Raw genomic sequence first — 12,108 nt, 5'->3', positions numbered from 1 at the left:
TGCTGAACTCTCACTTCCCAAGTTGTTTGTAGGTTTAAATATTTAAAACTCCTTAAGGACCTATTTACATTGCAATGAAGACTAATAACTTGGCTAAATATACCATTTCTCAATGTATTAACCATTCTTAAGTCTTACACAACTACAGATTCAGCATGCATCTCCCCCATACAGAACTTAAAAAAAAAAAGCCCAAAAACCTGTTTTAAGGAATTTCACTGCTCCTCTCAAAAATAAAGAGCAGTGAAATCCATGAAAACAGACATCTCGCCTACCTTTAGCATGAATCTGAAACTGGTGCTATCATACTATTCTAATCTAACCAAATGAGTCTAATTTTATTGCAACCTTCTTGAAGGCTGCAAATGCTCATAAAACATTTTTCTCTACCTAGCATATCCTGTTTCTCAAAGATCTTCCTCTGAAGCACTGTAAATAAGTATGCCCCGAGTTAGGAAATTATCTCCTCACATTGCTGTAGATTGTCTATCCTTATGGATAGATGCTCTTCCATTTGTAGGCCACACAACTCCATGACTATGACCTTGTTCCTAAAATGCAATCCTTCTGAGGTGATACTCTACACTGTTATAGTTGGACAGGAAATCCAGTGATTATACTGGAATACAGCATTACTTTGAATTAGCTTTCTCCATAAAGAAATACTGAATAAAGTGCAAAGGGAAACAACTTCAGATATTAAATACCCAACATGTGAACAGACTTCCACATCCTGAGAGTATGGAGGTAAGCAGCAAAAGTCAGACTTCTGCAGAATTTTATTACAGTAACAGGTTATGACCTTTATTTTTACTCCTTTTCAGCAATCGTTTTTTTTCCTTTCACTTCAAGATCATATCAGTATTACAATTCACCTGGACACAAACATTTCCTCTTCCCCTGACATCCTTCCCATTTTTCCCCCGAATAGTAAACTAGGAAATACTCCCCTCTGAAACCTATGTGTTGGTATTAGTGCTTCACAGTGCAAGATACCATTGTTTATGAGAAAGGAAGTTGTACCAGCAGAAATTTTCCACATTGAGTTGATCTCAAGCTAAATTTCCACTTAGAAGAGCAAATTCAGATTAAAAGAAATAATCTAAGGTCTATCTTTGCCCATGCTAAAGCAATCACAATTTTATCAAATAGCCCTAAAGCCTTAAGCAGGTTAGGTCAACTTCACATAAACATATACACCCAGAAGGTAAAGGTCTACACATTATTTACTTGCCTAAACTCCCACTGTAGTCAGTGAAGTCTATCTGAATTACGGACCATGCTCTTCTGCATGCTCCCAGTTCATTTTGTGTTAAAAAAAAATGAAAAAGTTTTATTTTAGCCAAAAACAACCCCTATTATCTGGAAAAGCAGTTTACTTGCACACGCTTAAGAGACTCCCTCAAATTTGAGAATGCAAGTCTATGGATTTAATCTTTTTTAAAAAATCTTCACCCACTACCCTGGAGGAGCTCATTCGATTGCACATTTGTTACCCTGCATCTAGAGATGTGAAGAATTACGATAACCTTACTACTCGTAGCAGGTAAAGAAAACTCTAGTACAGAAGCATGTTCAATTAAGAAACAATTTTCAACCTCAGCAACACACAGGCCACCACACCCAGGTACTGAGCTTCCATTTTGGATCCCATTAGCTTTGTGAATTTAACTGATACAACAGCTGGCCAATGAAAAGCAAACCATAAATCCTAGACTGCCAACACTACCACGATTTCAGAAAATTCTCTCTCTAGAATGTAGCTGCAAACATTATAAAAATACAAAGAAAAAAATAGCATTATGTATATTTTATCCTAAACTCTTGGAACGTGCACCTTCTTAAGACAGGACAAAAGATGAAGTGTGCTTTGGTGTGCTTCTGTATACAAGAGTCAGACAGACAGCATTAGCCAAACTCAACTGACAATTAAGGTTGTTAAATAGTGTCTTTCAACTCAATTTAAAAGGGAATATTACAAATTATTCCTATTCTCAGCGTTTAGAAACATCCAGTAATTTAATGAAGTAAGATCTGCAACTAAGGCTCTTATCTACATGAGTGAATTTCTGCAACTTCAACTATATTCAAAAATATCCAAAAGGAAAATGGTAACATTATACATTTATGTTAAGAACTTCCCTTTATTTGTAATACTAGCTTGACATTAACTAAAACATTAAAAGCTACTGCATTAACTCCTTTACTGAGAAAGTCACAAGACTGAACATACATAAGCTCAGCACAAGGATACATCTCTGGTTTTTAACCAGACTCAGCACAAGTGACTAAGTACACCTGAAAAGGCTACTACAAGAACCTCTCAAAGATCCAAGTCACACAGATCCAGCTACTGGAAAGCTGTGAAAGGGCAAAAACCAAAAGATAGTTGCAAGAGCTTTAATGAGAACTGCAAGAAAGTGCATCTGAGTCCATCATCTGGAAATGTCTGCCTCTACACCTGAATGACTGGGCATATAAAAAAACAGGTTACAAACCATAATGAAAATTCAAACTCAAGAGCCTGAGAAGTAACCAGAGATATGCATTCCCATCTCAGTCTACAGCTGCCCAACCCCACATACACACATTTATATCCTCCTTATCAGCATAATGGAGCAATTCCTTATGACTCCTTGGAGCTGCTTCACAGAACATATAAGCCATATGAAACAACTTGCAGGAGAGAGAAAAGAAAGTAATCTCGAATTCCAGTCCCAATCTTGCCTTACTGTCAAAAAGCAAAAAAAAAAAAAAAAAAAAACCTGACAAAAACACAAATTGACTATGTCACCCAACTACTAGGGAAACGAAGACACCAGGCAAGTCAGAGTTCAACACTGCCTTGTTTGAGCAGTGAGATCTCAACGACCTGGCTACCTTGACTACTGAGAACTCCTACAGAACCAGATATAGAAGTGCATGCCAATATTTCTTGTAAGAAGGGAACTGTAATCACAATTTACTTCAGAACTGAGCATGGGGAGGAGAAACTCAACAAAACACATCTTGTGTCAACTCAGTTCCCTCAATAAATTAAGACAGCATTAAAAAAAAAAATCCTGCAACATCTCAGAAAACTTGGGTAACGGTTAAGGCTGCTCTCCTCATTTGTTTCAGTAGAGGGAGCCAAATTTTCATCATAGATGCAACAGTACTTCACTTTCCTTAACAAGTTACTCAGAATCCCTGCAGAAGTACAGGCCTAAGAACTGTCAAACCAAACTACTAATCAACTGTCAGCATTTTAGCAACTGAGAAGCTGAGTGAAGTTCCACAACCTGGTGACCTCTGGGGTAGGAGCAGAAAACAGAAGCACCCCAGAACAGCAATGGCAGAGACTGCCATTATCTTTTTAGCAAACTGACAGTTAACACATCAGTAAACTACACCAAGACCTGCAAAGTCCTTTCATCTTCTGATGTTACCCTTTGCAACTCCAAAAACTATTCCACAGATACCCACCCATTAACCACACACACACTAGTCAGGTTCAAAATTTATTTTCCATTCATTTCTTGCACTTGAAGTACTCTTCAATGACATCTTTGGCCTGAGATTCCTTGCCATAGTCCTGTAACACAAGATAATCCATTAATAACAAAGACTCATTCAAAATTTTACAACCTATTTCCAAAAACACAACTGAGTTTCTGACACTTTTTCTCAAGGCATTCCCAAATATTCCCAAAACTCCACAGAAGTAATCTCAATCTGCCAGCTGCTTTCCCCTTGTTTTCTAATAAAAGACTATGTTTAAGTGTAACATCCATTGGTATGGATCCAAATTCTTAATTTCTGCTTAAGGAAAGCCAAATAAAGTATGTGAAACAGTTGCTAAAGTATGAAAACACATGCAGAAAGCATTAGTCTATTGTGAAGATGTAGCCATCTCTTGGGACCTCAAAGACAACAAAGTCTTCAAGGCTCGTACTGCGGCTTTACTTTACCAGTGTCATTTTCAAATATGCTCTGCAAAACATTTTCAAGTTGAGCAGATACATTGAACTGGCATTTTTTTTCTGAAGCAAAACTTCACCTCTTCTAGTTAAAAAGTCTTTCCTTTAATGCTTACTGGCAAGTGGGTAGAGATACTTTAAAGACACAACCATTCACTCAAAATGCATGAGTATTCTAAGTAAACATGAAAGAATATAGAACAGGGAAGCAGTTTATTTTCACCATCAACAACAGAAAGCAACTGTTTAAAAAAAAAAATCCAAGTTCTATTTAATAGCCCCTCATCTAAAGCAACCTTATCTTTACCACTTATTTTCAGAAGTCAAGAAATAAGCTATAATTAGCATCATCTTACTTTAACAACCACACAGCTGCAGCCCACTACTTTGCGAGGTTTTCCTTCTCTGTCGATCTTGCAGAGACCCACCCATTCACCCAGTTTCTTGTTGTCATCAACCTGTGTAGAACATTGCACTACGTTAGAACTAGCCATCTATAACGCAACTGGGTGCAGCAAAAACAGCGCTGTACTCTCAGAAGTATTGGGTAACGGATGGCTGCTTTCCTCACAAGTATCAGTAGAGGGAGCCAAAGTATCATCATTGTACAGCTTGCAACTTGCAACATTAACTCTAGTTCTTATTATACAGGACACAAATTAATTTTATCTTTGTAAAATACCTGATAGACATCCTTTGCCATTTACATCCATAGTTTTTGTCCTGCTTCTATAACAAATCACACAGAACTAAAACGATCTCTGTTAAGAGAAATTTTATTTAGATAAGCCATATACAGAATTACAGCACAGTGTTGCAAAGATTCAGCTCTCTATATGCCAAAACAAGCAGCTTATATCGCAAACAGGGCAACTGTTCCAAATTTGTGTGCGAAGTTCCGACACTCACCTTTATTAAGTTGATCTGATGCTCTGCACAAAGTGCTTCAACTAGCTTAACATATGTGGGTTCATCACAATTTGAAGCCAGAACACAAAGATGGGCTTGGCGTCTAAAAAAAAAAAAAGTGAAAATTGACAAACATAACTTCAGACACTACTTCAATTTTAATAATCAAAACCACAAAGAACAGAATTCAGCACATGCATCTCTAAATAACCCCTAAGTTTAATTTTTGTTTTTTGAGACACTATATGCTTTTGAAATACTAAACATACCTTTGATATGATGTACTGTTTTATAGGGGCTTTTTTGTTATGTTTAACAGACTACTAGTACATTGCTAGCTTTATTATCAGATTCTACTCCAGTTTTGGAAACTTATAAATATCCCACTAAAATTCTCTTTCATTTGAAAAAGGTGTAATGACTGGATAAACACTAGGTCTCACAAAGAACTGGTGTCACTATTACAAAGCAACCAAGTTAAGAGTTGCTTTTTTCTTGTTTACCTCAGATTACAATAATTTATCATTACAACTGTAATTTTTAAAAGCTTGAATCTCCATGGTAATTTGTTATAAGCTCTTCAGAACAATCTTTTCTACTTACATTCAAAGAAGCTGTTATGACAGAGCCCCAGTTCTAATTAGGATCTCTGTATAGCGTGGAACAATGTTAATACCAAAGGGACACCTGACAACAGAGAGAGCTGTATAGGTCTTCTACGCTGAACCTCCTGTAATTTAACCACTGCAAACGAAGTCAGTTTTCTCCATGACCTTCATCATGAGTTTCACCAGAACATTTCAGAAACATTTCCAAGCAAGAACCATCACACACAAATGTATATAAACCCTGTACATACATCATCCCCTTAACACACAGCATGTGGTGTTGTAGCTGAACTCAAAAGAACTCTTGCAAACTAGCTGTCAGTCACCTAAGCTGCATTTCTCTTCCATTATTTGGTACCTTGTCTTAGAGCTTTTCGCATACAGGTTTGTCAGACTGCTGTTATCACTCATAAGAAGAGTGAAGGGGTATCCGACAAATTGTTTCGTCATCACCCAAACACTGTAGCATTATACTTAAGAACTGTCTGTTTTTAAAAGTATGAGCCTATATACAGACACACACAGAGGTGTGCCCATAAATGTATGTACGCACATATATATACTACTTCACCCTACCAAGAAATCATAACTAATTACCACGGTTTAGTACATATATCACAAGTTTAATATTGTTTTGATATTGTACCACAGCTGCAACACCAAAAATGAAGCTAGCAAAGAAGTAAAGGCAAGCTACATATTAACCCTCCCAATTAAAATTCTTCTGAAGTTCTGAGAATAGTTTATTATTTCTTAAGAAACAAGATTCTTGAGCCCCAGATGGCTGTAACTACATACTATAAATGCCATTCTATTTTCTTCACAAAACCAATCCACAGGAAAACTCAATGGCATCAGGGTCACAAAAATACAGAACCTAATATGCTAGACACTTACTCTTGAATCACTGAGTTTAGTATCTGTACTTTAAGATGATAGTTAAAGACATTAAACATAGATAGCAAAAGACAAAACTCCTTAGCACAAAAACATGCTTTTGCAAAAGCTTTCACCTAAACACTGGGACAAAGCGAACACTGTATATGTTCAGTATACCTCATCACAATGTACCTCACCCAGTGCTGCTATTCACCATAGACAAAATGGAAACAACATTTACTTGTCCAAGGCTTTGGCTGCTTCACGAATACCACGAGCGAGGCCATCATGGATAAGTGCGGTCTTCAGCACTTCTTGTAGGGCGGTGTTAACATCCATTACACCTCCAGCAGTAATGCTAAAGACAAGACAGATATTATTGCTCTGACTGTGCCAAGATCTTACAACTACAAGCAAAAGCTTCCAGTTCAGCTCCAAGCATCCAGCCATATACTGAAAGCAAGCTAAAGCACAAATCCAAAGGAGAAAGAGAAGAACAAACTGAAAGAAATTAAGAGCGATTAAGTCCTCCTGGCAAGCCAGCCAGCTGTGCTCTCCCCACACTCTCTCACGAAGGGGAAGCTACACACGCAGCCACCTTGTCAGCCAGACCCCACGCCCAGCACCCAGCCTCTCGCCTGCAGGAAGCGTGCGGCAACACCACGGCGGGGCCCGCGTAGGCCGCCCGCGGCCGGAGGTGCGAGGCCCGACGTGGAGCGGCGCAGAACGGTGCGGTCAGGCGAGAAGCGGCCCCTCCGCCCGCCACCCCAAAGGCCCCGGCCCCGCTCACCCTTCCTCGGCCATGGCGCTCTCGGTGGGTGCTGTTCCCGCCCGGGTTCCTGCTGCAAATACAGACACAGGCCGCCCCGCTGAGTGCCGCCGGCCGCCCCGGGGCCCCCGCCCGGCCCACTCCCGCCGCGATGCCCCGCCGGCGGGGGGGATTCAGCCCGGCAGGCCCCGGCGCCATCACGGCTACTCACCCCGGCACCGCCGCGCGCCGCCAGCGAAAGGAGGGCGGGTCTTCCGCCTCACGGTTTTATAGGGCGCCAGGACCCCAGCCCGCGCGCGGAGGTTGTCCGCGGCGCTGCCTGAACCGCCACCTCGCCAGCCCCTGCGTAGTCATGGCGACAGCGGGGCCGTGGTGCCTCCACCCCTACTTCGGTACCAGAACAGGCCCGGCCCGGCCGCAGGGAGCGCGGCCTCCCGCGGGGAACACCAGCTGTAGCAGCCGGCTAGGGGCCTCCTGGGACTAGGGTCCCATCATCTTCCCGTGGGCAGAAAGTGCACCTGTTGCTGCTGAAGCGGCCGAGCTTCAAATAGCAGCGTTCCTCAATGCCTGGCAGCCTGGAGGAAGACAGGGAACAAACCTTTCTTAAGAATGGTACAGCACTCAGCGGTAGTTGGAGGCTGTCTGTACAGCACTCAGCTGTGCCTCAGAAATCGAAAAAGCGCAGCTGCGCGTTGCTGTCCCTGTCAGATGCTCACACACGCTACCTGATCCAGTCGACCTGTGCACGTGCAGCACGGCCGCCGCACTGCAAACACGTTACTTGCTCAGGTGCTGTCAGTCTGGCACGGGGCTTTGTCCATCCTGTCTGTCTCAGAGTCGACAATTTGAGCGTCAGGTGGTCTACATATTGCCATCTTTGTAAAAAAAAAAAAAAAAAAGTAGTGACAAAATATAAGAAAAATAGGTAGCAAATATTAATAGGTTTGTGGCTAATGCAATCAAGGCCATTTGTCAGCGACGCTGTCAGTCACCTTTTCTACAATATGTCCTTCTTCGATCTTCCTGGGACCCAAGTGGCAGGCTGCAGGCCAAACCCAGGTAGTGAGGAGACACTGTCCCCACACAGTGACCCACCAGTGCCGCTGAGGGCAGTGGAGGACAGAGAGGGGACGGGGAAATGGCGCAGCTACCTCAGAATTGCCCCGCAAGCCTCATGCTCGGGCAGCACAACCCTCCTGAGTCTGCACGGGGGAAAGGCCTGGCTCGGGGGCTGCGGCTGCAGTGCTGCCAGGCTCCAGCTGTGTCTCTCCCTGCTAATGTCAACTCCCAGGCAGTCAGGTACGGACCCTTTATATTACAGAGATCTAGAAGGGGCAGAAGCTAACCAGAGCCCTCTGAAAAACAGCCATGGAGACAAAAGTGTACTGTGGGGGCACTGCTCTCCCTGCATTCTGAGCTACCAAGGGCAAAGCTGGTAGGAACAACACTGCCCGTTGCTCAGGCTGACAGCCTCCAAGGTACGTATGGCCACCTCCAACTACCGCCATATATTGCTTGAAATTCTGAACTGCAACCCCAGTTGCAACATCCCAGTGGGTTGCAACCCTAAGCCAGGCATTCTCATTTAGCAGCTCCTGCGGGACATTTGGCCAGGACTTCTTCCCTTCTTCCTCCACAAGAAGTGGGAACATATAATTTCCTTTATACTGCTCAGAACCCAGAAAGCACACAAACACACACAACTTATAATGCCCACCTTCTTTCTCTCTCCCCAGGGAGAATGTTCTTCCCTATATCCATCACTTAATATTCCTGTGCCCCTTAAAAAGCTCTGAAGATCCTAATCTATAGAGGAGTTTTTGTACTGAGTGGAATAATAAACCGTTATCTCCCTCAAGGTCACCAAAGGATAACGAGAAGTCCTTAGCCAGCCACAAGACACATCAGTATTCTAAGTGCAATATATATTCTGTCCAAGAGATGGAAGTGTGCACATCTGAAAGATTTGTATTACAGCAAAAGTGATAATCACAGTCAAATTATAATCTAATATTCTAGAAGTAGAATGTGCCAAAATAGTTTTCCTAGCACAGCTGCAAGGAAACAAAGCTGTGCTAAGATAAAAGTTATGTATATAGAGAGAGGAGGTGTGCATTTGCACTGAACTCTGTGTTGAAATGTTGGTATAGCACAGCAGGTGTACGTATTTGTGTGTAACCATCAATGGCAGCGTGTGATCCTGTTTGAAAGTCCACTCCACTGCACAGTGTGTTATTGAGAGCTTAGCATTCACGTGGGCACTCTGCATGCTGTTGGCACTACTCCACCTGCTCCACCTTTCTGTCCAGAGTCCGACAAGGAGTAGCCAGTTTCTTAACTTCTCTATTTTCTGTTGGAGTTACGATGACCATTTAGCACCCTGCAGTTTATGTGCTGGCATACAGCTGTGGGGTATGGCACGTTTAAGCCAAGGATTGCAGTCCTGTGCTAAGAGAGTACTTCTAGCGCACTCAAGAGTGGGTAAGTGGGAAAACAAGCCAAGTGCTAGAAAACAAGGAGCTGCCGGATGCAGTGCATTCTGGGCTCCAGAGGGCTGAGGTGGTGTCAGTGCAAACCGTGGCCTGGTGTTTCACTGAGCAGCCAACCCCAGCAGAGGAACTTTGTCCTCTCAAGATGTGCTTATATTACAAACAGCATAACATGCTGTCTGTCAGCTTGGATTTGGGGAGAGGAAGAGTAACCACAATCTGCTGTCACATGACATTAAATAATTTGGATTCTCACCAGCCAGCTGTTCTGGGCAGTCCATTCAGACTCACTGTCTTGCTGCATATATTTAAAAATCCTGTGGTTATAGCCACTACCCTCTGTGCTCTCTGTTCCAGTCCTTGACTCCCCCTGAGTGTCCCTGCTTTCCAGGGAGGAAGCCTTCCTCTTTTTTCCCCTCTGTGATCAAAATGGCAACTGAACTTGGGGGCTTTTTCAGAAGTGCGGTACTGCGATGAGGATGTAACGGTTCACTGTCTCAGTCATCCTCTTCCTGCTCCTTTTGCTTTCTCTATTTCTCTCCTTGTTTCTTGCTGTGGTAACCTTTACCTTCACCCTGGCAACCACAACCCACCTTTTCTTCAAAATGCCAGACTCCAGTGAGAGCTTAAGAGCCATGTTGTAAACTGTGGAGACTCAGGAAATGAATAATGAGTAGCTCAGACAGTGGCACAGTATGGTGAGGCAGCCAGGTAGGCAGACGAAAGTGTCAGGTGTTACAAACTCCCAAGAAAGGTCCACGACACTGCCAAACTCTGATCAATCTGTTCTGAATTTCAGTTCTGAACAATCCTTGCAAAACTTACTTCCCTGTGACATCTGTTTCTAGAAACAGAAAGGACAAGCACGTGCTACAATTAGATTTCTAACGTCACAAGACAGAATTATCTCATTTTAATTCCAAAACAGATATGATTTCTTAGCCCTGTGGAACGTCACGTTGGAAGCCTTCTTGCAAGTAACACCAGTGCATACTTCACCCTACTTCTCCTAAGCAATTATCTTATTAATTTCTTGGTCACACAATCCAGAAAATGTTCTGTATCATAAAGATTTTTTTTGTAGAGGGCAAGCTGCTTTTACCCATTTTCTCACCCTTCCACAGAAGTCCTGCTCACCAACCCAGAGGGGTGAGATGTGTATTTCCAAGTGCCTCCAGCTAACAGTTCATAACAGCTGACTACACGCTGCTACTCAGGAATGCAAGAGACGTCTGCATCAAGCTTCACACGCCTGCAGAAAGTATGGTGAGACCATTCTGGGGTCTCAGAAAGAGGACAAGATATAGCATTTCAATACCAATTTGAAAAGAAGAAAGCCCTTCATGTCATGGTAACTGAACAAAACAGTTTGTTGGGTTTTATTGCCTGCCACAGACTTGATGTGGTTATGTGGTTACACTAGAGCCATTTAAAACTCTTTCCAAATACCTATATGCAGCCACTATGACTTCGGGCAAAAGAAATAGTAATATGATGCAAATAAGCACTGCCTAAGTGATTTCTGGATTGTAATGCCAAAGTATTTCTAAGATCTCTACAAATATACAGAAGAATAATAAGGGATACGTATTCCCACATGTGTTGAGCATTTCACAGTGTCCTGGATGTCCACAAAGGAAGCTGTTCTTAAAGCAATTGTTCTCAATATGTTTTTGTCTTGTGGACATAAGCAATGGACCTAGACTCTATCTGCAGTATTTATAAAGGGCTCAGTGCTCCAAGGCTTGAATTTTGTGTATGATTTGGGATCTGAAAGGAAAGGTACATTTTTTAAAGTTGCTGCAGACATGACATGACCAAGAAAGGCTTGTATGCTTTTAATAAAACCATTTCTGTTAGACTTGAAAAACTATGGTGACAGGCTGGTAACAAGTGTCAGTTCAAAGGTCAATAAATATTCCTAGCCATTTTTCTAGTTTCCTTTTTGAAAAGATATGAAGAATTAACCAACATGTTCCATCAAAGTTTCTTCTGACAACAACGAGCAGTGCACAAGTAAACTGTATGCACACACAGGGAGTTCATAGCCCCGTTCCTTTACTGGAGCCGCAGCCCATGCTGATCACAGTGCATCACTGCTACTTCCCACATTTCAGCCTTCTACTGCACGCACTGACTTTGTATAAATCTGACTCCATAGGCTTTACTGGATTACTCATTACTCGCATGCAATTATTAATGAGAGGAGGACTGAGTTTTGAAAGTAGTTGGAATCTGTTGAGTGTGAGTCTAGACTGAAAAGAGGAAGTAGCTGGAGTGAAAATTCTTCCACCTCCTGAACGTAATTGACTCTCACCACAAAATGAAAGCTTTCTTCTCTCTCCACAATTTTAATCTCTCTCTACAAATTTATCTTATTTGCTCTGTGTCCTGCTTTATAAATATCACCTTTTTCTTATTATCCTTTTGCCGAGCTCAGGATGACTTTCAAGCGCTCTTCCTCTTTTCTTGGCAGGGTAAGGCTGTTCAAGGGG

At 42.3% G+C, this 12,108-nt stretch overlaps 1 protein-coding gene and 4 non-coding genes across 5 annotated transcripts; all 5 read right to left on the bottom strand.

The window, feature by feature from the left end:
- Window positions 1-3,066: 3,066 nt before the first annotated feature.
- On the bottom strand, window positions 3,067-3,151 carry LOC147601262 (small nucleolar RNA SNORD100). Its single transcript, XR_015258355.1, has one exon. It is a non-coding gene; the product is annotated as a small nucleolar RNA SNORD100 (small nucleolar RNA).
- Window positions 3,152-3,487: 336 nt separating this feature from the next.
- On the bottom strand, window positions 3,488-7,466 carry RPS12 (ribosomal protein S12). Its single transcript, XM_086745372.1, has 6 exons — window positions 7,336-7,466; window positions 7,146-7,197; window positions 6,597-6,713; window positions 4,869-4,971; window positions 4,316-4,417; window positions 3,488-3,574 (listed from the first exon to the last, which is right to left on the bottom strand). Exons 2-6 carry the CDS (start codon window positions 7,157-7,159, stop codon window positions 3,512-3,514), a joined length of 399 nt encoding a protein of 132 aa, XP_086601498.1. The 5' UTR covers window positions 7,160-7,197; window positions 7,336-7,466; the 3' UTR covers window positions 3,488-3,511.
- On the bottom strand, window positions 3,881-4,015 carry LOC147601261 (small nucleolar RNA SNORA33). The gene has a single exon (XR_015258352.1). It is a non-coding gene; the product is annotated as a small nucleolar RNA SNORA33 (small nucleolar RNA).
- On the bottom strand, window positions 4,485-4,571 carry LOC147601260 (small nucleolar RNA SNORD100). The gene has a single exon (XR_015258354.1). It is a non-coding gene; the product is annotated as a small nucleolar RNA SNORD100 (small nucleolar RNA).
- LOC147601259 (small nucleolar RNA SNORD101) lies at window positions 5,861-5,935 on the bottom strand. The gene has a single exon (XR_015258343.1). It is a non-coding gene; the product is annotated as a small nucleolar RNA SNORD101 (small nucleolar RNA).
- Window positions 7,467-12,108: the final 4,642 nt, after the last annotated feature.

Source organism: Chlamydotis macqueenii, chromosome 3 (assembly GCF_036417535.1).
Source record: "Chlamydotis macqueenii isolate bChlMac1 chromosome 3, bChlMac1.mat, whole genome shotgun sequence".
NCBI lineage: Eukaryota > Metazoa > Chordata > Aves > Otidiformes > Otididae > Chlamydotis > Chlamydotis macqueenii.
Note: the sequence above shows the minus strand (reverse complement) of the source record. Positions and strands in the feature narration are given on the sequence as shown.

Coding starts and splice junctions, on each gene's coding strand:
- RPS12 (XM_086745372.1), bottom strand. Junction 4,972..6,596: donor GCAGCCAAAGCCTTGGACAA/GTAAATGTTGTT, acceptor TTTTTTTTTTAG/ACGCCAAGCCCATCTTTGTG. Junction 3,575..4,315: donor GCAGCTGTGTGGTTGTTAAA/GTAAGATGATGC, acceptor CTTGTGTTACAG/GACTATGGCAAGGAATCTCA.